At 31.2% G+C, this 26,532-nt stretch overlaps 1 protein-coding gene across 2 annotated transcripts in view; it reads left to right on the top strand.

The window, feature by feature from the left end:
* Positions 1-26,532, top strand: part of PCLO (piccolo presynaptic cytomatrix protein) — a 353,044-nt gene that overhangs the window by 312,001 nt on the left and 14,511 nt on the right. For both annotated transcript variants that reach the window (XM_016162724.2, XM_036230302.1), the window contains 2 exons: positions 408-549; positions 6,457-6,530. In XM_016162724.2, coding sequence (XP_016018210.2) covers positions 408-549; positions 6,457-6,530 — 216 coding nt within the window. The remainder of the gene's footprint in view (positions 1-407; positions 550-6,456; positions 6,531-26,532) is intronic.

Raw genomic sequence — 26,532 nt, 5'->3', positions numbered from 1 at the left:
ATTAAGAAATTTTTTTCTTATCCTGATATTTCTATCTACCCAAGTCTTTCTAAACTCATTCTCTATAAAATAGCCATATCATTATTGCAATACTGTACAAATAAGCTACAAATGATAATAATAGAATAGTTTTGTGCTATTTATCTCAGTCTAAAAATATGATGGTTTATTCCTAAAAGCAATTATTCTTTCCTTTATGTCCAAGAAAAACAATCAAGTATATTAGTGTGGCCAATGTGCTTTATTGGTTAAGAGAAAGAAAATGAAAGGCAGATTAGGAAATGTGGAGTTCTTGCTACAGTTGTTCCTTTATACATGTACATGAAGAAAACGCTTCATAATGCATTTAGAGATCAATGGGAGTATCACTGATTGACTGTGGTGTTGACTCTTCCCACACCATGCAGCAAAGCCTACCAATCACCGGCCTGCAGAAAGCTCCGTGTCCACCGGCTCCTCTGGCAGCAGCTTTGGCAGTGGCTATAGCGTGGACAGTGAAGGAAGCAGCAGCACTGCAGGGGAGACTAATCTATTTCCTATTCCAAGGATGTAAGTGGTTCTTTTTTTCTCACTACAAAGCTAACAGCATTATGAGTAAGCTTTTCTTAACATTTAACAGGAAATAACTAGATAATTAGCCAATTCTGAGTCATTGTCTCCGAAGCACTTCAACTGGTCATGCCTACATAAAAAAAGAAAGAAAAAAAAAAAGATTGTTAGAAGAAACTGGATTAATTTAGTTAATTCTAAGGGTGAATACTGGGCACTACCAGGACTACTTAATTAAATCAATTTGTATTTAACAGAAACGCTGCTAAGATAATGATTTAGCCATGCCTGAATCATGCTTTAATAACATAATGACCAAATAAAAAAAGCATTGATATTTGAGATAAACAGAGCTTTATTTACTTAGAATTGGGAGAGATTTAAACATATTTAAAGAACTCAAATATTACATTTGAAATCAATAACATACTGAGCTACTCACATAGATTTTTCAACTATAAATATTGCTACAATTAAAAAGAAGATTTTGTAAGTGTTTCCATATTTTCTAGAACAAATAGCAAGTAGTACATAGTACATGAATAGATAAACTTGGAGTGAAGTTCATTGGTAATGTGTTAAGCTTCAAGAAAATCGTATTGCAAATCAAATGCAAAAGTAAAGCAGATTGTGTTTAGAATGTGTTAGAATGGGTTTAGTCATATTGGTGGCAAAATTTAGCAGCATCCAAGATAAATATGTAGGTTATGTCTGATCCAATAACAAAAATGAAAGTTCCTGACCTTCCCTTATCCTCCCCAGTAACTAGTTTTCTGAGTTTTCAAAAACACCACTGGCCTCCCTACCTCAGATTCCAGGCCAGCGTGAATCCAGCTGTGAGTTAACAATGGCTTTGAATTTTTAAAAGTTTGAAAAAGAAAAAACAAAACGTTATGATATGTGAAAATTATATAAAATTGAAATTTCAGGGCTCATAAATTAAGTTTTATTGGAACACAGCCACACCCATTTGCTTATGTGTTGTCTAATGCTGCTTCACATTATAGGGGCAATCTTGAGTGGTTGCAACAGACACCATTCAAATTACTTATTATGTGGCAGTTTACAGAAAGAGCAGTGGTCCCCAAGGTGCCAATCTTGTTAAAGGGTCTTTTTCCTTTTCTCCAATGTAGAGTGAAGACTCCTCTGAGAGTGGAACTTCTATTTCTCTTTCTTTTATTATCATTTTTTAAATAAATCTTTCCTTTTAATCTCCAGAATACTACTAATATTTAGATAACAGATCCATTTACAAAAGCAAAATAATAAGGTAAATGGATTTGTACTGTGAAAAAAATGTGTTTATTTTGTGATGTTCGAATTACAGTTTTCTTACTTAAATTATTTCATTACCTATTTTTTTTGATACTTAGATTATGAATCAATAGAGTTGTTTGTATTTAATCAGTTCTTTTTATTAAAAACTATTTCTAAAAGGCATAGTTTTCAGCCTCTGATGATCCAGTTTGACTGAACAGAATTTCAGCAAATTCGTTAAATTCCTCTCTCTAAATTATATATATCATACAAATCCGTAAAGGTTTTACACCACATATCACTTAATATTCTTTCAATTTATCCATACCTTTTAAAATAAATAATTTAACACTGATAATAAAGTCATGACTTTCAGGGAGTAAACCATATTTTTTCCTCAATAGCTGAATGTCTGAAGAGGAAGTAGATTATGCATTTTTTACATACATACTATATTCGAATTTTGTTTTTTCCCATTTTCCTGTTTCTCTTATAAATGAAAACCTTTCAAAAGTGCCTAGGAAGCTATTGTTTTTCCATATGAGCACAGAAAAAAATTCTCTCTTTTAAAGCATTGCAGGATGGTGTTAGAGCAGTATTTGGTAGTTCCTTCATATGCCCCTTTGTGTCTAACAGTTACTGCGTGGGCTAACATAAATGCTCAGTACATATTTGGTGACTGATTAAGAAATATAAACTACAAACTATGTAGTCAAAATGTTCTAAGCTGAAGATTATTTACTGGGAATTCAGAAAAATTGTATCCTTCACACAACTCACAGTTACATTTCCTTTGTACATATGTGGCTTCACATTGCTGCAAAAGTTTTCTCTATAATCTTAAAAATGCACCTAATATACATTTTGGCTAAGTATCTAATGTTAAAATCATTTTCACTAGAAGCAAAGACTGTAGCTGACTATCACCGTTATAATATGAAATCTAAGACTCAAGATCAATAAAAAAAATTATCAAAAATGTATTCAATTACAATTACTAAAAATTGTAATTATTTTGTGAGAGTTTGGCATGGTATAGGATTTTTTCAGTACTCTCATCTGCTATATTAGCACTGTTAATAGGATTCCTCACTTTCAATTCTCTTTGGCTCAGTAATGATATATGTTTTGTCTCTTTCTACTAGCACAGCATATTGCCAAAGGTGAGATTGCTACTAAATTATTAAGTTTATCTCCTTGTCTAATTGTGACAGACACAGTAGAGTTAATTTTTTAAAACTTATCGAACAACTTAATTTGACTCTCACGGAAACAATTTAAAAAGCTTAGCAATGAGACTCACATGACTGCAACACACCATTACAGAGAAGTCTGTCAGTGGGGGTTTTCTTTCTTTCTCTTTTCTTTCCTTTTTTTGGGGGTGGGGGGGTGAAGGAGGTGGGGGGTGGGGGGCGGTGGTGGTTCCTAGAATAGTGGCTTTAACACTGTCTTTTTTTTCTCTTTTCCTGTTCCCATACCCTTACTCCCTTCCCCTTCGGAAGTCATCAATTTGCTCTCAATAGCTATAGGTCTGTTTCTGTTTTGTGTCATTTGTTTGTTTATTTTTTAAGATTTCACAAATAAATGGGATTATACAGTATTTGTCTGCCTTATTTCACTTAGAATAATACTCTCCAGGTCCACCCATGTTGTCACAAGTGGGAACATTTCATTCTTCTATATAGCTAAATAATATTTACATATACATATATGTATATATATGTGTGTGTGTGTATATATATGTGTATGTGTATATGTATGTGTGTGTGTGTGTGTGCATATATATACAGAGAGAGAGCGAGAGATCTATATCTCGGTTGTTACCATATTGTGGCTATTATAAAATAATACTGCAATGAACATAGGGGTGCATATATCTTTTCAAGTTAATGTTTTTGTTTTTGTTGGATAAATAACCCAGAAGTAGAATTGCTACATTATATGGCAGCTCTATTTTTAATTTTTGATGAATCTTCATACTATTGTCCATAGTGGCTACACCAATTTATATTCTAACTAACATGTGTATGAGGGTTTCCTTTTCTCCACATCCTCAACAGCACCTGATATTTGTTAATTTATTGTTGACAGCCCTTCTCAACAGGTGTGGGGTGATAGCTCATGGTAGTTTTAGTTTGCATTTTCTTGATGATTAGTGATGTTGAGCATCTTTTCACATGACTGTTGGCCATCTGTATGTCCTCTTAGGAAAAAACGTCTATTCAAGTCCTCTGTCCATTTTTTAATTGGATTGTTTGGGAAGGTTTTGGTGTTAAGTTTACTGAGTTCTTATTTTTTGGATGGTAATCCTTTATCAGATGTATCATTTGCAAATATGTTCTTCTATTCAATAGGTTTTTTTTTTTTTGTCTTGTTGATGTTTTCCTTCACTATGGAAAAACATTTAGTTTAATGTAGTCTCATTTATTTACTTTTCTTTTCATTTCTCTTACTCGAAAAAATATATCCAAAAATATATTGCTAAGAAAGATGTCAAAGAACTTACTCCCTGTTTTTTTTCTAGGTGTTTTATTGTTTCAGGTCTAACATTTAAGTCTTTAATCCATTTTGAGTTTATTTTTGTATATGGTGTAAGAAAGGCCTGATTTCATTTTTTTTTTTTGCATGTATCTGTTCAGTTTTGCCAACACTTATTAAAGAGACTATCTTTACTGTTTTTATATCATTGTCTCCTTTGTCATAGATTAATTAACTGTATAAGTGAGAATCTATTTCTGGCTTTCTATTCTATTCCATTGGTCTATACATATATTTTTATGCCATTATCATACTGTTTTAATTATTGTAACTTTGTAGTAGTTTTTTTGTATATATTCAGATGAAAACTATATATATATGTGTGTATGTATATGTACACATATATACATATGTTATAAATGTATATGTGTATATATATAACATATAATATATATATATAGTGTTTAAACCTTTGATCTAGACTTGTCAAAATAAAGCAACGTAATGTCTTTCAAGATAAAATAATTTCTGAATTTCCATCTGTTCCTTTTTCACATGCAGAACAATTATCAATAGAATAAAAGGGTCTTTAGAGCAGTTTTCAAGTAAGATATAATTAGATTGTTTTTTTAATTTATTCCATTGCAATTGACATACAATAAATATTACATTGATTTTAGATGTACAACATAGTGATTAGACATTTATGTGCCTTATAAAGTAATCATCCTAATAAGTCTAATATCCATCTGACACCATACACTGTTATATTTACTATATTCCATATGCTGTACTTTATATCTTTATGACTATTTTTATTACTGGCAATTTGTACTTTTAATCCTTTTTGCCTTTTTCATCTACCCCCTCAAACCTCTCACATTCTGGCAACCATCATTTTGTTACTTTAGTCTTGTTATAGAGTTTGGTATCAGGTTGCATGATACCTCTAACTTTGCTCTTCTTGCTCAATATTGCTTTGACTATTTAGGGTCTTTTGTAGTTCCATATGATTTTTAGGATTATTTGTTCTACTTCTGTGAAAAATGCCTTTGGTATTTTGATAGGGATTGCATTGAATCTGTACATTGCTTTGGGTAGTATAGTATCATTAGATTCTTAAGAAATAATTATGGTTACATTTTCGGTGAGTTCAGCAAACCAAGTATTTTCAGAAAAGTAAGAATTTTTAGTAAATAATGGCATGTTAGAATTATTGTTGAAAAATATAGTATTAAGATAGTCTATTGTTCAAGCACCCTTTTTAACACATAAGCATTTTTATTCCATTTTTTAGAACATCTTGCATAAGCATATGAGACAATTTTAAAATCTTAAATCATAAATTCTTCATCTATTTAGCCTTCCAAAAGTTTGAGGCTGAAACTAAAAGTGAGTAGCAGTCTCTGGCTGAATTCCAAAGCCATTATGTGCATACCTGTTCATTAATACTTTATATTTATAGAGTGTTATGATATTTCAAGCACTATGTTTAACACTTTATATACATTTTGTCATATGATTTTTTCATAACCAAAGGTAGCAATGTTACTATCCTTGTATTGCAAATTCACCAGATTAAGTAGATTTGCCTTTGATGACACATAGCATGAAATAGTAAATCCTGAAGTAGAGATATAGCAGTCTGACTTCAAAAGCCAATATACTACACCCAACTGCAAACACAAGAAGAACCTGAAGAAAATCTAAATGAAAAAGATTCTGTGTTATTACAACATTGTTTTTATAAATTAATTCAAAATTTCCCTTCTTGTCAAAGGATATATACAACTCATAATAACAAAGGATCAAACTATAAAAACACTTCTCACTTCTTGAGTTTAAAACAAACAAACAAACAAACAAAGAAATCCCTTCAAATTCTAAAGTAAAATTTTAAAATTTCACGATAGTCTGATTTTTGATTATTAAGACAAAAACAAGACACTGAATTTTAAGATATTATGTTTGGAATAAGTAGAAATTATAAATGAGCTCCCATTTTAAAAAGAACACTATCTAGAACACCTTATTGTGTTTATACTTGCCATCCAGGTAATTTATTGCAGGTCTGAATATATGTTATTCTATTCTTGCAAACTTGTCCTCCTTATCTGCTCTTAGGAGATCATAACTGAACATTGTATAACCTTTCATTTTCTTTATAAACAGAGGGAAGATGGGGCAGAATGGTCAAGAGCTTATAAAACAGCCAGGAGTAGGAGTGGGACTAGCAGACACTGAAGGTAAGTTAAAATTTACAATACTGGATTTTGGTTGGATCTATATGCTACACTATAAGTGTTTAATTTGTTTTTCTTTTAATATGAATGTTAATTTCTAAGCACTAATGGCAAAAGCATTAGAAAGTAAGCCATCGGTTTCTATATTATCTATTAAATTAGAGTGACTTTGTAACTTTATTCAACAACTTACCAATTTTCTCATACATATTTAACATTTAAGTATTTTGAGGTACAAAAAATTTAAAAGGGGGGAAAGAATGAGAATGATGACAGGGGAGACTCAGAAGACTTCCTCAGAGAAAGAAAAAACTTTTTCAAATTTGAAATTTTTTTTTCATTTAAAATTTCATGAAAATAAAAACTAAATCATGGAAGCTCATTTAAGTCAATGGAAATTCTTAAATATATGGAACTAAGAGCAAACTAATCATATAAAAGTCATTTTATAGAAAAAAATAATGACTGAACTAACTTCTAAAGTGAAACCTAATTTGAAATTAAATTTGGTTTTATCAAACGAATGGTGAGGATATTACAAATGCCAAAAATAATCTTAACTTTAGAAAACATATAATCAGCGTCTGTAAGGTACACAATGATGCTTGTCTTTCATAATATTGTGGTAAGATGTGGTAGCACTGTCATTCTTCATGAACATGAATTGTACACTTTGATTCTCTTTAAGGAAAATAGATCTACAAAGAAATGATCTAGGACAGCATACTTTAAATCAAAACATACTTTAAATCAAAAGAAAAAATCAAAAGCATATCATAGATTTTAAGTAATCACCTTTATACAGTTTGTTTTCATAAGTTTTTGTTCTTGTTTTGAAATAAAAGTGTACAGAATACAAAAATGGAGTTAAAATTTTATGTTGAACATGTTAATGAGAGGGTTTTTTTAATGCTAAATAGCCATGAACTCACTCTGCTTATTGAACAAGTCTACTTACTTAGTGTTCTTATTTTTTTGAAATCTACTTTCTACTTAGTTATTTTGTCAAATAATGTTTCATCTTCTCTATAACAGTGACTCATAAATTTTAATCCGAGCATGAGATTAATTCAGTGGGTCAGAAGGTGAGATCAATTGAAGGTTCTGGAGTCCGGACCTAAATCGTGGTGGAAAATATTAATACTCTTCTAAACTATCTCTACTAATGAAAAGCTGAACTTCTACAAGTTCATAAATCCCAAAGTAAAGTGCGAATAAGCTCTATATTTGACATATGATTAACATCAATGTTAATCATAAAATTAGTCAAGATTGATAAAATATCACATATTTGTTGAGAGAGTTATACAAGACCACTTCTCTTAAAGATTTAGATCAAATCAACTAGACTTTCCAATTGTGTTTTTCCAACTTACATTAAAAACCTCTAATACCCTAGAGGTATTAGAACTTTCCTAAATTTTCTATTTAGTATATTTAATAGTGTTATTTTTTGCTAGTGGACATTCACAAGTATTATATATCGTGATTGGCTTGACCCATTTATTCTTTTAAATCAGGTATTCACAAGTTTTAACAACAGACATCAGGATCATAACTTTGTATGAAGTTTAATTTGCCTGGCTGCATGCATTTAAAAAACAAATAACTATAATGAATCATTTATTTTCTTAAGAATCTTTGGAAGCCTCAATTTAATCACTCAATTTCTACTTTCAGTGGGCCAAAACAAATAAAACTACCATTATAGAAATATACTAAGCTCTACTCACAAATGTTTTCAAATAATTGAGTGTGTAAAAGCACATCATCAGTAATATTAACCTAAGAAGGCAGAGAGGGGAGTAGGACAGAGAATAAGATTTGATTCAGTATCTTATTGAAATAATTTTTTAAAAAAACCAAACATAACAACATATGTAGAAATAATGGAAATTTATAATCACAACAATCTTGTTTAACTCAAATTTCAAGTGTATTTTATGTAAATATGTTTTATACATTGCTCTAACAGTGATTAGTATGAGTTTTTTTAAGTGAAGGAACATATTTTGCAAAGTCCGTGAAGCAAGTGTAGGACCGAAATGACTTCCTGCACTAAACCAATAAAACTTTAATCCTCATTATTGGGGTCCTCTCTCTTATCTTGTTTTGATAAGCACACACACACAAAAAGATTTAAAAAATAATTTCCTCCAAGTATTTTCTCTTTTTAAGTGGGAAAAAGGGATAGAATAAGTAATTGGTATCCCTCTAAGAGTTTGTAGAGTGATATATCCAAGTGCACTATGTAAAATACTCATTTAATTTCTTTTCTTTCTTTGTCCAAGTGGGTTTTTAAAAAAATTAATAACCCTCTAAGAGAAAAATATAAAACCACCCTGGACGACCCTCAATTAGAACACAATAATAGCTGTTATTAAGACATTCAATACATCACTCAGCAAACACTTACTGAACACTCATTGTTAACGAGGCAAGGATAAGCACTGAGGATGGAATGCAGAATGTGACACACTCCACATGCTGGTGGGGTTCCCACAACCCAGATAAGAGTTAATGCTCTTATTCCTTAAAAAAATTCATGTCGCCATTTTTTCAGGCTCTAATTCTAATTCAGCTAAAGAACTTTCAAGTTAAATATGTAATATATTTTTTTGTCATCTATATATCACTTCGCTTTTTATTATTTTGACATTTTCTAATTCTTTTAATTTTGCTGAGGTCAGTAATGATCTTTCAAGTAGTTAATTTTTCAATTAAAAATTATCTTTATCTAAATTGAATTTCATTGAAGCCGACAATGGATAAAATTTATTTATAACATTTATATGGTAAATGTGTTCTTGAAATTAATAAATGTGATATTTAATTTTTACCTCAGTTTTGTGGTTGGGTTGTTATCAAAGGCAATGTGATTAGTGGATTGTTTTGTGTCATTTGATTACTTGTCCTACAAATTTTGTATTTAAAAACTGACCATGTGTACATTGTATTATAACATTTTTTTTTAGTGGATTAAATATATTTGCTTGTTTATAATCTTGTTTCCCTAATTTTACTGATACATACACTGTGTTTTTTATATTTCTAAAGTTGATTAGTACTAAATATGAGTATGCCTATTATATGTAAGACACTGTGAAAAATTTGAATGCTATAAAGATCAAGTCAACACATATGCTGATTTGAGGGCTTTTATGATCTAATATGGTCCTATCCCATAATCAGCCAGTAAGCACACCTGCTCAACTGGTATGTACAGCCACCGAGCATTTGCACTGGTTGGAGACTGTGTTATGCCCAGTGTTAAATATTTTATCACCTTTAATAATTTAAAGAAGAATGATGATGAAAACTCAAAAGAAAGGAAATAGTGTGCTATAGGAGTCGGGGGCCATAGCTTTGTGAAAGAGGTTACAGGTGGTGACTGATTTGAAAGATGGAGAAAGTCTTTCAAAAATGTGTGACAAAGGGAGAGGCAAATTCCAGACCGAGGGAACCATATGAGCAAAGAGACAAATGGGAAAAAAAGTTTAGGAGTGTGTAGGAGAAAGTTAATTTAGTAAAAATGAAACAAAAGATGCAAGGGGAGAACATAAAAATTGGAAATTTTTACAAAGTTGGGTTGGACGTGGGAGTTCAATGCTTTTGTGAACAATGGGAAACTATTAAATGTTAATGAAGAATTTAGACAGTATCAACACTTAAAATACTGAGTCTTTCTATGGAAGAATAAGGTAGACCTCTTTTTATTCAAATCTTATTTTAGGAATTTTGGGGAATTGAAGTACAAATGGGAAATCCAAGTAGATATATTACGTTATGTAGTTGGACTATGAATCTAGGATTCAGGATATGGGTTTCACTTTGGATTTAGATTCAGAAACATAATGTAGTAACATTTAAGGGGCACCTAACATGAGCCAGGAGTAGCAAGGATCATTATCTCTTTTAAACATTATTTACTAATAAAAGAAAAATCTCAGTAACAACAGATAGTAGATATTTTTTTCTCTATAAATCAGAGATATGGAAAGTCAGAGGAATTTAGTGCTGTTGGGAGCAAAGTCAAGACACAAACCCAACAATGTCAAATACTAAAGCCTATACTCTTAACCGATACGCTTGCTGCCTCACCAGAGTTTACACATGACATTTGAATTTATTGAGGTTACCGAGAAAAATGAACAGTACAGATGGTGGTTCTTCAGTGGCATGAGTAACATAATATGTGAACAAAGGGTTGAGTCCACTGCTTTTAAAATGACAATTTCAATTCTTGACTTTGGTTTTTGAACTTAAATACAAAAATATATAGGGTCAAATCTATAGATAATTATCATTTCTTCTTCAATTATTTATTTAGACATTCTTTATCCATATGGAGGATTATGGTACATAATAATTTCTATTTTCTTCTAGCTCTTTTGTAGTGTGAAAGAAAAACCTTTATTTAATAAATTTTTCTTTACTCAGTACATGAAATACCACATCAACTATACTCAAAATTTTCAAGTATACTTATGTCTGGTAATGGGAGTATGGAATATTTCATTGGCTTGTCTGTCTATTTATATCTATCAGTGCCACAGTTATTCAATTATTCTAATTTTACTTTCAGTTTTTCTAAATTAGACTATTTTATCTGTTTATTTTAAAAATATTTTAAAGGAAACTTGAAACTGTGTTGAGAAGCAAAGGAAATTCCACATAAATATCTGTTAAAATTACATTAAAATTAATGTAATTTTGAGGGAATTGACATCTTTAATTATAATATTCTCTTATTTATAGAATACTGTATTTTATATACCAATTTGGATATGCCAATATATATGTGCATGATTAGGCCAGTTATTCAAATTCTCTGTCTCTAGTCCCTAGCCTACAAAAGTAAGAATAACAAAACTACCTACCTTATCAGTGTGTTGCAAGGATTGATGAAAATAATGATTATAAGGTGCATGGCACTGTGGCTGGCACATAGTCAGTAAGTGCTAGCTATCATCCTTCCAATTGCCACCTGTACCATGTAAGTGATTAATCCTGAACTGATTTTTCCCAAGCCTTTTAAAATCATGTTTTCTAAAATAATTTATTTTTCTGCATTTGACATTCCACCAGAAAAGATATTTGCAGGGTCTTACACTTTCCAGTTTGTTTTGAAAAGATGATACATATTTTATTACAGTATTTCAAACTACTCTTCACTCCCAAGTAATTCTGATGTGATCTCTTGTATAGTACTGCCTCCCCGCTGTGGAAGATGACTCCCATAGATCTTATTATACTTTCCAAAATTGCCTGAGTTTAAAATTCAGTGCTACTGATTTCTAGTCCTGTATTACTTACTGAGGAATATAAATATAAAGAACCAAAGAAACATAAAAAGAGTTGATAGATTTTTCTTAGCAATTTTATTAATGGTTAGGGAAGATGAAGGTTTGGGACATGGGAGAATTGATTTTTGCAAAGATGCCATGAAATGTAATATGATTCAAACTTTTAATACATGAGGAAATAAAATAGGAATCAAACAATAGTAACAAGTATGAAAACAGAGGCATTATTTGCGGTAAGTAAATAACTTATTATTACCCTAAATAATTATGAATAGCCATTCTCTTAACACTAGTAATAATTATTGCAACTGAGTACTCCCTTTATCTAACACGCTCATTAAATATATTCTGATAGCACCAATGTTGTACAGAGAGCTTTATCACTTTTAAGAAGCCTGACTTTGATGACAATAAAATACAAAATCTCTGGAGTGGGGGAACACTGTAGAATTCAAACTATCAAGTTGTTTTAACTTTTTTTTCCACTTTACTTAAAAGTTAAAATGAATTTTGTAAATTCTCAGCTAGAAAACGTTTCTGAATTTTGAATAATGACAAAATTCATTTAATTTATTTTTCTACAATTTAGTTGTTACTTTTTTAAACTGAAACATTCTTATTTATTTTATTCAAAAAGTCATTTGAAAATTTACATAATTTTCTATAGGAAAAAAAGCTTTTAAATTGAAGTAAAAAAACTAGAACTGACATATACACACACATACATAAAAAAAAAACTAGCACTTTTCACAAAAGAAGCCCTTGCTCAACCAAGCAACACTTTCCCTGAAGGAACCAATTTTAGAGATAAGAAAGTAAAACAGATATGAGGCAATATACTCTGAGGAAACTGCACATTATTTCTTTATTGTTTGACTGCTAGGTTCTAAAATAATCAATATATTCTATTATTTGCTTTGCAACAATAAAAATTATGGGGAAAAAACATTCACCTATTTAAATCTTTTATTTTACAACAGAATTGCTATCTACTCAATTATCTTTTGCATTTGGGTATTTTCTTGAATCAAGCTGCAGATGCAATTTTAGACTGTTATCATCCAAAGTAGATGTGTACTTATCCATGAGATAGCACACTATTGTGATTTCTGTAATTTACATTGCTCTTTGAATGCCAGACAACTTCACTGGTGTTATGGAATACTAAGTAGGAGTAGCAGGGCTTTACATTACACGTTTTATTATGATGTTGCCATTGTATAAATTACATGTACATTTATTCTACCAAAATATATATATATAAACTTATTTTACTTGATAAATCATCTTCTCAAAAAAGTCAACACATTCTCCTTTACAGCAATAAGCACAATATCATAACTCCCATTTACTTGCTAAGCACTCTGTTGGGATCTTTAAAGGTTTGATGGCCCCAATTCTCACAATCCTCTATAATAGATATTATAATTATTTTTTAAATTAAATTTATTGGGGTGACATTGGTTAATAAAATTATATAGGTTTCAATAATACATAATGCTATAATATACCATCTGTATATTGTTATATTATAACATTTATTATATTCCCAGTACAGAGATTTGCACTAAATACCCACTTAATATATATTTTTTGAATTAAGAAATCAAGACTCACAGAGACTAAAAGATAAAGACTAGGAATAATCTTGTGAAATTCAAGTTAATATTGAGATAGAGTCTTAAAACTTAAGATTCTTTTCTTATACCTTCCAGACCCAAATATCTTGAAAATTGATGCTAATCCTCTATGTTGATATACACCTTTTAAGGAAGTTACCACTCTAAAACTAAACTGAAAAAGATGATATCACTTCAATTAAAAACTACATAAACTACTTAAAAATATAATAACTATATTTTTAACAGTTGTGCTTTTTCACTAACGCCCAGCTGGATCAATAGAGGATGATTAATGTTGAGTCTCCAACAGAAAGAACCAGTGCCCTGGAGCAAACAGATATGTTTAGGACAGTTGGGATAAGAGTTAAAATAAAGGTGTGACTAAAGCCTATCAAGCAGAGAATGCTTTTTAAGAAAGTTCTTGAAACAAAAGTAATAAGTTGTCTACCTGGAGAAGAGCTAGCAAAGTATTCAGTAAAGGAAAACTGCATATTTAAAGCCTTTGTAACATGAGAGAATATGTATTATTAGTGTATCTGTGGGAACTTCTGTGTGATTGTAGCAGAGTTCTGTGTTGGAGGGAGGCAGGGCTTGAAAGGTAATCATGGCTCAGATAATTTATGAAATAGCAGACACTGTCAGGAGGAATTTAGACTTTATGTTCTAGATAGGCAATTAGAAGCTATAGATAGATTTTAAGAAGGAAAATTACATGGTCAGATTTGATTTTGTAAAGGATGGATTATAGGAGATCTCATCTGTAGTCAGGCAACAAGTTAAGGATGCAATTCGATAGTCCAAGTAAGAAATGATAAGAACTAGAATGCAGACAGAGGCAGCAGTGGGAGATAGTTCTGAGAGCTGTAGACAATTCTGAGAGCTACCTAAGAAGACAAATAGGAGTGCCTTTGTTCTAAAAATAATGCAGAATCAAAATGCAAATAAAACAACTTTGAGCACTAACACATAGAAATTAAATGACCAGTAAACACAAGCATAATTTAAAAAGAAACTGAAAAAGTGTTAACAAAGCTCAGCATAAAATGATAAAGAAACAGTGGGGAAATGATAAAACACAATCTATGTTTCATAGATTTCTGAAGAAAGAAATTGTGCTTTGAAAAGCCATTTGGTACTCACTTTAGGACACATTTTCAAGATGAACTAATAGAATGAAATGGAGTTTGAATGAGGTCGTACACTTGAATTGTCTCTAACTCTGTATATATCTATATACATATCTATCTATCTATAGATATATACATAGATAGATATATAGCTATCATCAAGTTTTCTGTATTTAGATAGATAGAAAGATAGATAGATAGATGATAGATAGATAGATAGATAGATAGATAGATAGATAGATAGATAGATGATAGATAGATAGATAGATGATAGATAGATAGATAGATGATAGATAGATAGATGATAGATAGATAGATAGATAGATAGATAGATAGATAGATAGATAGATAGATAATAGATTAATCTGGTTCCAAATACAGAAAACTTGATGAATCAGATCCTTCCATTTGCTGATTTGTATGTGAGTGTATATGTAGGGCACTCTAAGTGAAGGAGAAAAATCACTGGCAAACTAATTCAGATAAGAAACTTGAATTTTTAAATAAAGACTTCCAGGCTGTATCCTGAAGACAGTAAGGAAACTAGTTCAATATAGACATCTTTTTTAATTTTATACATCTATGGTGTTATACAAAGAGTTCAAAAATCCAGAATGCTACCATAAGGTGTTGAAAGCGGGTTTAATAAAAAAAAAAAAAAATACAATTTTACATTTGGAAAGGTATAAATGTTGATATATACACTTTAGAAAGTTCTCTGGGAAGATAATTTTTATTTGAATTGGGAGAATTGGAATTTATCTAAATACTCCATCATCTAAAGTAAGAGAATTAACTGAATTATAATCTTACCCTTTTAACTTTTTTTTCATTCACTAATTTTCCATTAAACCAGAGAAACAGGATTACTGGTTGAACGATTTATATTAATAAGCAGTCTTTAGTACAGAAGTATCTGAGTCCATTTCACAATTCTATGATTCTGTGTTGAGTTGAGCAGGGCATGCTCTGTTTGGCTTGTTTTAATTGGTGGAAAAGGAATTTAAATTTTTTTTAGTTCTTGTTAAGAGAGCAGAAAAACAGGAACCATTTGTCAACAATTTATTTTTCAAGACAGATAGCTTTTTCTTCATATGTGTGTTACTTTTGATAGTTTTATAGTTTGAGTTCATTTCCTTTTAGTAAATGATAAATTGACTGGGTCAAAATTTATGTCAGGTTGTGCAATTTAGTTAGATTTTAAGATGGCTGCAATATTTTTCCGCCAATTTACAATTTACTTTTTTATAGTTTGCAGTGAGGTTATCTGAGTAAGTTTTATATGATCTATGCTCATTGGCTTAAGATGTTTTATAGCTCTGAAATATGATCTATTCTCTGAATACGTTTTTCTTATGACTTTAGGAATATGGGTTAGCAATCTCAGATTGAGATTTTTCTAGTGTTTGATTTGATATATTAAGCTCAAATAACTAAGTTTAATTAATTGATCATTTCCTTGTCATAAACATTTCTTTAATAAGATGTTTTCAATTTTACGGTAATTATTTTATGCTTATTAAAAATATTAATAATCTTAATAATCTTGAGTGTTTAATTTACTAGGAAGCCTGAGGTCAGTGTCATGCATATATGGACAAGTAGGATGAGCACAGCCCAGTTCTGGGAGGACTTGTTCACATAAACCAGTTAGTGAATGGTACCATCTGGAAATATCAATATGGCATTCCTGCCAGAGAGACATAGCATATTATATTGCTTGGATTCGGGGTTCAGAATGCCTTGGGATTTATAAAAATTAAATGATAAAAAATATTTTCTTTTAGCATAAGGAAGAACTATTAATAAAATGCCTTTTGGACACTATTAGTTCATTTAATTTTTAAAAGAACCTTGTGATGATGTCAATAAAAATATTCTAAGGTGTGTCATTAAATAAATTTCTTTAAAAATCTGTGATGTAAAACACTTTTGTCTCTGACCCATATTATTGAGTCTGGAAGTTAAGTGTAATGCCTGGATATGCAGCATGCATTTTGCAACCATTAGACAAAAAGGATGAAAACAAATACTAAAAATGACAGAACAGAAATAAAGAACGAACCTGGTTTCCTCAACTCATCACCAAAATAGCAAACCTATGCTTATCTCTGGATTTCTTGTCATATTGCAAAAATAAATCCCTGTTTGTTTAGTCATTTTAAGTAAATTATTTTGTTACTTAAAGCTGAAAGCAGTCCTTAAAGATGTAGAAGAAAAAGAATAGAAAAAAATGTAGTAAAAAGAGGAATTAAATAGAAAATAGAATTAATTGCAAATCACCTCTAACTCTTGCTAATAAAAGATAAATTTAATTCAAGTAAATTAAACATATCTAACTGAATGCTGTTTACAGAAAATATACTCAAATTTTTTTTAAAAAAAAAAGAAAGATACATACCATGTAATTATTATTCAAAATAAAGCTGGTGAAATGGCAAAAGAGTCAGAAAAAATAAACAGAAAAGTCAAGGTAAGAAACAATTGCCTTCTTATGTCACCTGTAACAACCACTTCAAAAACATGATCAAAATGAGAAGTAGCAGTGTAGAGTTTGAGATTTTAGGATATAAATATAACAAAATATTCACATCACCTTTTTGAGAAAATTGCAAACTACTGTTGAAATTCATAAAAGAAGAGATGAATGAATAGGTATCTAGAACATGTCATAAAAATTAATATCATAAAGATTGCAGTTGTTCCAAGGTTAATATGTGAAAACCATGAAAGCTGAATTAAATAACAAAAACTTTGTTATGGGATTTTTGAAAGCTGATTCTAAAATTTATGTGGAAAAGCTAAGGGCTAAGAAAATTTTGAATAAAAATGGTAAAGTAAGGATGCTCTTGGTTATCAAGATTAATTATAAAATTACAGTATATAAAATTCTGTGGTATAGCACAAGCATAATCTGGTAAACAAGTGAAACAGAACAGAGGGCCCAAAAAATGTTATCATGCATACAGAAACTTTATTTATATAAAAATTGTATCATGGATAAAGAAATTACTTGGAAAAAAATTGGCTACCTACTACTTCACGCTATAAAAAGCAATAAATAGGTACTGTGGATAGTTCAAGCATCTAAAATGAAAACTAACATTTATAACCTTCTGAAGGAATCAAAGACTATCTTCCTAATGGCAGAATAGAAAGGAACTGTTAAAACACAGAATCAAAACCATAATGCAAAAGTCTAAAAAATTTGACTACATCACAATTTAAAATTTTTTTCACAAAATGACACCATAAACAAAATTTTAAAATATGATGACTGAAATTTTTTTCCAATATATCTCCTAGGCAAGGGAAACAAAAGAAAAAATAAACAAATGAGACTACATCAAACTAAAAAGTTTTTGTACACAAAGGAAACCATCAACAAAATAAAAAGACAACCGACTGTTTGGGAGAAGATATTCGCTAATGATACATCTGATAAGGGGTTAATATTCAAAATATATAAAGACATTATATAACTCAACAACAAAAAAAAAACAAACAATCCAATTAAAAAGTGGGCAGAAGACCTGAACAGATGAACAGGTACTTCTCCAAAGAGGAAATACAGATGGCTGATAGACATATGAAAAGATGCTCAAGGTTGCTAACAATCAGAGAAATGCAAATGAAAACCACAATGAGATATCACCTCACACCTGTCAGAATGGCTATTATTAATAAATCAAAAAACAACAAGTGTTGGTGAGGATGCAGAGAAAAGGGAATTCTCATACGTTGTTGGTAGGATTGCAAATTGGTACAGCCACTATAGAAAACAGTCTGGAGGTTTCTCAAAAAATTAAAAATGGACAGACCTTTTGACCTAGCAATTGTACTTTTGGGTATTTATCTAAAGAAAACAAAAACAATAGTTTGTAAAGATCTATGCACCCCAATATTCATGGCAGCATAACTTACCATAGCCAAGATATGGAAGCAACCTAAGTGCTTATCAACAGATGATTGGATAAAGAAATTATGGTCCCTATATTCAATGGTATATTACTCAGCCATTAAAAAAAAATGAAATCCTACCATTTGCAGTGACATGGATGGACTTAGAGATTATTATGCTGAGTGAAATAAATCCAACAGAGGAAGATAAATACCATATGATTTCGCTTACATGAGGAGGCTAAGGAACAAAAAGAACAAACTAATCAAAAAACAGACACAATTTTAGCGGACAATTTTGTAACAGACAGTAGGGAAGGGGTTGGGGGCGGGGCTGGGAGCAAAGGGTAAAGGGTTAAAGAAGTACAAATTAGTAATTGATAGATGGTCATAGGGATGGGGAGCATGGCATAGGGAATGCAGTTAACATTAATATATTGGCTAGGTAGAAAACCAGACGAGATAAGGAGCAATTAGGAGGGATCGTTTTCTAAACTATATAAATGTCTAACAATGTACTGTATACTTGAAATAAAAAATGAAGACTGAGAGCAGATACTTGTTATGTATATAAAGGAAATAGATAAGGACCCAGTATGTGTGTGTGTCCATATTCTGTTTCTAAAAATCATTAAGAAAACCCAGAATTTGCAGAAATGTGACCAAATGGAATTATATACTGCTGATAGAAGAGCACTACATAAAATCCTAGTATAAACATTTAAAAGACCAATTTGACAATAACAACTTACTTTGAAAATGTGGATATTGTTTAAACCAATGATTCTAAAATACCTTAATATTTTACTGTAGTCTAACTACACTCATATCCATCTGTTAAGAGTTACATATATAATGTTCATTTCAACATTGTTTATAATAATATAGAATTGAAAAACTGTATTTATGAAAAATTGATATATAAATAATTTTACATATTAATAGTATGATAAATGAAACTATATAGATGAGGAAACTGATTTACATTAAACTTCTATTTTAGATGACAACTCCTAGCACTTTAGGAAAAGTAGAGACCATTATTTTTGTAAAGATTTTATTTTTTGAAAAAATTATTTTATTTTCCATTTCTCTTACTTTTGCATGTGCCTTTTAAGATGAGGCTCAGCAAGAATGTCCAGTGCCACTATTAATATTTAACATAGCAATGGTTTTAGTTAATGAGTAAGGAAGAAAATGAAGAGGTACAATTATTGGAAGAGAAAAAAATAAAATGGATTATCTGTGGACAATGTAAATATGTATATAGAAAATACAACAGAATCAAGAGATAAATGTTAGAACTAATAAGAATTACTCTAGGTGAGCGGTCCTCAACCTTTTTGGCTTCAGGGGCCGGTGCTCCTATGAGAATCTAATGTCTGATGATTTAAGGTAGAACTGAGGAGGTGATGCCAGTGCTGGGGGATGGCTGTAAATAGAGATGGGCTTTTCTGCCTTGCCAGCTGCTCACCTCCTGCTGTGTGGCCTGGTTCCTAACAGGCCACTAACTGGTACAGGTCCCTGGCCCAGGGATGAAGACCCCTGCTCTAGATCACAAATAAGTAACCATAATACATAACAACAAAGCAACAGCAATAAGAATAATAATTATATCAAAACTAAAAGGTATCTTAGAATAACTTACAAAATAATCAAGATATCTACAGCAACTTCTAGGCTTCAATAAAAGCAATTTAAATACTCTATTAAAGGGCATAAAAGATGAGCCAAATAAATGTAGAAACATTTCATACTTCTTAGCAAAACAATAAAATATAAATCTAATAAAATTCAAATTAAATTACTGGCTGGATATTTTTGAGGAACTCAATATAATTCTTCTAACATTCATGAGAAATAATAGAAAGACTCCAACATCCAAATCGGCTTTAAAAAAGAGGACCAAAGAAAGCTTTGGTGTTTCTTAGTGTTGCTTAAACACTGGTTATTTTCATTTCTCTGACTCCCAGCCTGTTTGGCTCCTTTTGGCACTAGTTCTAGCCAGTGCGGCATGGGCGGTCATGATATGTACCATTTCAAGACTGAACACCTAATTACTGGTATGAAATTTGCAAAGTTCTCTTTTTCTCTAGGCATGGAAGTCAGCAAAGAGGAAGAGAGTGACTGTCCCATCAGTCTGAGATGTTGTCACTGTAAAGAGCAGAGATCCTGTCAAACTTCAATGGAAATGTACAATGAGAGAGTATTAAATCTTTCAGTTTTAAATCACTGATATTTTGGTAGTATTTGTTACTACAGCAGAATCCAATCTATCCTGACTGATACAGGAGTGAAGTTACCCTTCAAGAGAGTAAGACATAATGATAAAAAGAGTTTGGAACATATGCAAAATGAAGGGGAAAATGGCATAGAATACAAAGTGTAGGGATAGGCCCAGGAATATATGGGAACTAAAAGTGTTACCAAAAATCAAAAGGGACCAAAAAATCCTGGATTATTGTCTAATCTTACATGCAACAGTTGATCTTCCCTGAAGCCCTGGCAAGAAGCAGTTGACAAATTCAAATGGCGTAGTTAAAAGAATTTTATAAAAGGACCATTTACGAAGGTTAAGGGAACTAACAAGGAAAGGTGAAACATTAAAGGACTGAGCCACAAAAAAAAGCCGAGCGCACCCCGAGTTTAATGCCGCGTGAGGAGGGAGGCCGTTGTCAGAACCCAGAAAGAGCTCTAGCCATACTACAGGAGACACCAGATAGGAGCCGTTGCTTTTATAGTAAGGCACAGCCATTGCAAACGAACCAGCCAAAGAGGATGGGGTCAGAGAAGCATTAAACGATGCAGCCTCTCTTCTTCTACCCTCACATCTCCTGAGGGTTCTTTATTGCCAAAGCCCCACCAGAAGTCATAAGGTAAGGCAACCCAGGTGATGAATTTCAAGTGTTTTTCTTCTTGAGGAAAAGCAAGGTAGACTAATGAAGAGGAGACTTGGAGAAGCAAAAGAGAACATCTAGCACAAGTGGGCTGAGAATAAACAGTTGAGGTGGATCTAGTTTGTTCTTTTGTCCTTTTATCTTGTATGGCAGTTAAGGACAATGAAGATAAAGTGATACCTGGAAAAAATAGGATCAACAGAATGGATCAATGAAATATTCCTATATGTTGCTTTAGTAGAAAGTGAAAAACTGAAGAAACAGTTAAAACTAAAAGGAGTATTAAAATCACTATATGTTGAGTGATAAAATTAATCTAAGAACCAAGAAGAAATAACGCTACTAACCTAGTGGGCCAGTAAACATTTGATTCTCATAATTTATTTTACCCTCATTTAAAACTTAGACAGTAGCCACAAATTCATTCAAGGGTTACTTGGTTACCTAGTCAACATCCACTCCCGTGAGAAGCTAGAGGTTTTTCTATAGTTAATTTGTAACCTCACTCTTACAATTTTTTTCTCATAGGAGCTTCTAACTACCCTAACATTATACTATTATCTGCTTTTATTTTCTGAAGTTTCTACATGGTGATGCCAATGTTTCTCTCAGAGTATATATGTGACCACACCACTACTCCCAGGTGTGCCTGCTTTTAGATGGTCAAGACAACTCAATCTTTTTGACCACAACTTAGAGGGGTGGGCTCCTCAAGACCTTGTGAACTTGGGATGCCAGCCTTGACTTCTTAAGTTTGACGCCTCTCTGGAAAAAAATTATATACCTTCTTGCTCTATGATACCAGCCCTCCTCCTTCACTCCTAGAATTAGTTCTGAGGTGTTTGAGTATTATTCGAAAACTCCAAACATTTTAAATGTAATGTTCATTTAAGTTTTCAGTTTTTCTTCTCTTATAGCAAAAGTTGTTTTTAGCCTTTTTTTTTTTTTTAATTTTGGTCTCATACAAGGTAATTGGAAGTTTTCAATTAATTTTTTTTTTTAAAAAGCCTCTGGTTATTTCAGTCACAATAAAATGAATGCTAAGAAGCATATATCAAAAGGACAAAAAAAAGGTTAAAACGTTGAAATTAGAAAAATCTATTTTTCCTCTTAAAATTACCTTTTCTGGTTTTGTCTCAGAAAGAAAGGATTTTTTTTTTATGTAACAGAAGATAGAGAGAATGGGCAGTTTTGTCCTACTTTCACAGAATTCTTAAATCATATTAGGCCAGAATGCCTACCTTGTATAAAATATCTGCTTGAATCTGGGTTATTTCAAAATAAAGGTTTTAATGAAAAGCTTTCAGAACTCTTCTTCCTTGGAAAAAAAAAATAATGAAAACATAATAAAATGACTCCTCACTCAGCTGCTTATTAGCCCTGAGACATGAAAAGAATTCAGATATAACTGTATATCTTTGAATAACTGAGGCTTGGAAATATGTATGTTAACAGAGAATGACATTAATAAAGTCACTACAAGTGTTTATTTTGGGTGAAACTCTAGGTTCAGGGAGAAAATTCCCCAAATATCTCAATTCGGTGGCCTCAGCTGGTTTAGTGGGAAGAGTGTGGGCTTTTGAGTCAGACCTGATAAATCAGTTCCTTCAGACAGGTGAAAATCATACTTACCTTGTAGGTTTGCTGTAAAGATTAGAAATTTGTTACAAGTTCATCTGTTGAACATCTGATATTACCAGATTCTTTTCTATGAGGTAAAAAGGCAAGGAGAAACAAGGCACAGTCATTGCACTTTAAAGGCTGTAGCATATAATATAATAAAGTGCCTGGAACACAAGAGTTGTTTAATAACGTGAGTACATTGTCATTATCATTCAAGCGAAGTGTTACTTCCTACATGTAATGAATCAGGAAATATAGGTTCATAAATTAAAGCTTTGGAAAAGAAAGGAGTAAGCATTTATTTCCTTTCTTGTATACCTGGTCTTTCCAGAACAACTGCCCCACGAATTCTGAGGCCCCCCACAGAATCCCAAGTTTCTTCTCCCAAACCTTGCATGCTCACAAGCATGCAGATGAATTTGGCACACAATCACTATCACATAATAGATTATCACAATTTGGGGAATAACTTTGGACTATGTTGCTGAAAATATCTAAGCTAGCTATGTGACTTTTGGAAAGTTAGTCACCCTAAAATTTAATCTCTTTTCTTTAAAGTGAAATTAAAATACCTCTATTTCACACATTTGAGGAAAAGTGAGATAATATGACAGAAGTTTACATGTTATTTTAAAAATTATTTAATTGATATTCATCATTCATAATATTATAGTACTCTTCACTTATGTTAAACAATAATCTTTGAGGCCAAATGTTTTTCTGAAAGGGTTTATTGAGCCTTATGCTAGCCAGGAAAAGGACTGGGTCCTGGGACATACAATCTAAACCACCATCAGCAAGGCTAGAAGGGTTAGAAGACAAACATGTCCACCATCCTGGGGCTAATGGGGCTCTTTCATACAATGAGTTTCGAGAAGAAAGATGTAAGTTCTTTTGAAAGAATTTACATTGACTATGGATAAAGGGGGTGAGAGAACGTGAAGCAGGGCTAATTCTGAATAGTTGCATAGTCCATAAGGATGAAGTCCTTGCTTTCTTGGATTGGTTGTAGGCAACAGGTAGAAAGTTCATGAGTAAGCAGGATATAATGGAGTCTGGTGTTTGGCTCTAGATAATCATGGAACTAGCTACCTGGAAAAGAATTCAAAGTTTCAACATATGTTCAGTAATGTAAGCAGTCTTTTGTTGGTTTTCAGCTTGCAATTGGTAATTGATTAACCTCTCTTATCTCTTCCTTCCACCCTCTGGCCTGCTGTAATTTAATTTAGGACATCTCAGAATTTTCTCCTTGTTACTTGGTTGCAGATGAGTGTATACTTAAACTATGAGAGAATAGAAGTTATATTTCTTAAAATATATTTAGGAAGTAAAATTATTTTTTCTTGAAAACCAAATCCATTGAATTGTACTATAAAGAAATTATTTATATCTGATCACAAAGCACTTGACAAATCCTAACTTAGGAATTTTCTAACTCTTTATTGATGGTGTATGTTAGGAAAAAATGCTGGACTCAAGCATTTATAATCATTTGTGAAATACAGAGGTATAAGTTAATGGAGCTAGCTGCATGGTATCATTTTCATTGTATGAATAAGCTGATTTATTAAGAATAAACTTCATGCAATCATATAGTAAGAGTAATAGGACTAGAATTTAATGCACTACAACATTAAATAAACATAATTTTATTCTTGATTGCCCCTTTCAAACATTAAATTACTTGGATAAATCTTTAAAAACTGTAATTCTTCATTTCTATTTATTCTTACATATAAAGCATTCTATGCAGGTAAGAACCTCCATCAAAAAAACATATTTCTAAGAATAAAGTTTAAAACATATCAGTGGCTTGTATAAAGCCTCTACAAAACAATGACATACTAAGAGATGAAATTTAATACATGTACGATTACCAGACTTATTAAAAGATCTAGTAACTTTCTTTCTACTCAGGGACATAGTGTAAAGGAAGGGAAAGTGCCAATCACAGATAATTATTGAGTACCACAGTCAAATTATCGCTTACCACTTGGAACTTGTTGAAGAGATAGATATCATTTTGCATGGAAAGTAAAACTATTATAGATTCTAGGGTAGGGTTAATATGTCTGGTTGGAAATTGCAGAGAAAGATTGGTGAATAGAACAAATTATAGCGAGCTTATTTCCTCTCTGTAACAGGCTCCGCAAAGTGGAAAAAGATCTCTTTTATTTTTAGAAATTTTAATTTTAAAAGTTTTGATATATGAATATTTCAAGACATATTTTTGTTTTGTTTGTTACTCTGAATAAATCGAACAATTGACCTAATGATATAGATACTTGCTAGTTGTAAACTGTAGATTACTTCTAGAATTGAAGTAATTCTATTGCATCAAATGTTGAAAAATAAAATAACTAAAGCTTATTGATAATTACCATTTCAGGCATTGTGCTAACAATTTACCTTTGTTACACTAGCATTTTTTAAAAATTTCATTTAGACCTGAAACGAATAGAGTAGAAATGATCAGAAGAAAGAAAAATACAACTATATATAAGGGATTATACATCACTACTTTAGCTATATAACAGGTATTAAGAAATTAACAAGACTTTCTGTAATGGCTGGGTTTAAAAACCATAAGTAAACAGAAAAAATTATTTGGAACAGAAGATATTTAATAGAGAGCCAGAACTAAATAATATTTAGTTAATCAGAAAATATCCCAATATTTATTATCCTACAAAGCTGAAAGAGATATTATAAATAGTCTATAATTAATCTTACATATTTTCATCTTATATGAAGAAATACAAAGCAGAAATATTTATGACTGGCCTGCCATCTCACAAGACTAGAAGCCAGAAGATCTGGTTTAAAAAATTCATCTTAATTTTATAGTAGACTTTTCTTAAATTTGAAATGAACAACAGGAACTAGATAAGTTATGAGGTGATAGACTATCATGACTAAATATACATCTTATCTAACACCAATGCAGGCTTCATTAGCTAGCATCAGTGACCCGCAGCCTTGATACATAGTATTTATTTGCAAATGCAAAGAAATCTAAGCATCGAGAATTTTATTCACTTTATGCTGTTTTCCATACAGACTTTCTTTTTACAAAGTATTATTCTTTCCTTCTTTTCTTTTCCACATTGTATTCACTTTCAGTTAATTAAACATTGCCTCTAAAGAGATTTCTGCCTAAAATGATCTTACACTGGCAAAAGCTGCTCAAATTGCAATATAATTCTTAGAATTCTGAGAGAGAGTAAATATCAATTTATATTATGTACAGTTAAGTGTTACAGATACCAATAATGTAAATAAAATAAAAATATTTTCTTAATAGTCACTTCTTTTAAATCATTTTGTATGTTTAAGTCAATTGCATACAGAATCTTTTATTATCATGAATATTTTAGGAAGTAGTTATTACTGTTTTATTTAATATAAATAACCTGCATAATTGATTCAATGTGTATATGTAGATGGTAACTTCTAGCCATTGTTTAAACATCTAAAATAATTATTTCTATGATTTATCTGCTTCTTAAGGTCCTGTTTTGTGGCTAAAA

Source organism: Rousettus aegyptiacus, unplaced genomic scaffold (assembly GCF_014176215.1).
Source record: "Rousettus aegyptiacus isolate mRouAeg1 unplaced genomic scaffold, mRouAeg1.p scaffold_m13_p_13, whole genome shotgun sequence".
Taxonomy (NCBI): Eukaryota; Metazoa; Chordata; class Mammalia; order Chiroptera; family Pteropodidae; genus Rousettus; species Rousettus aegyptiacus.
Note: the sequence above shows the minus strand (reverse complement) of the source record. Positions and strands in the feature narration are given on the sequence as shown.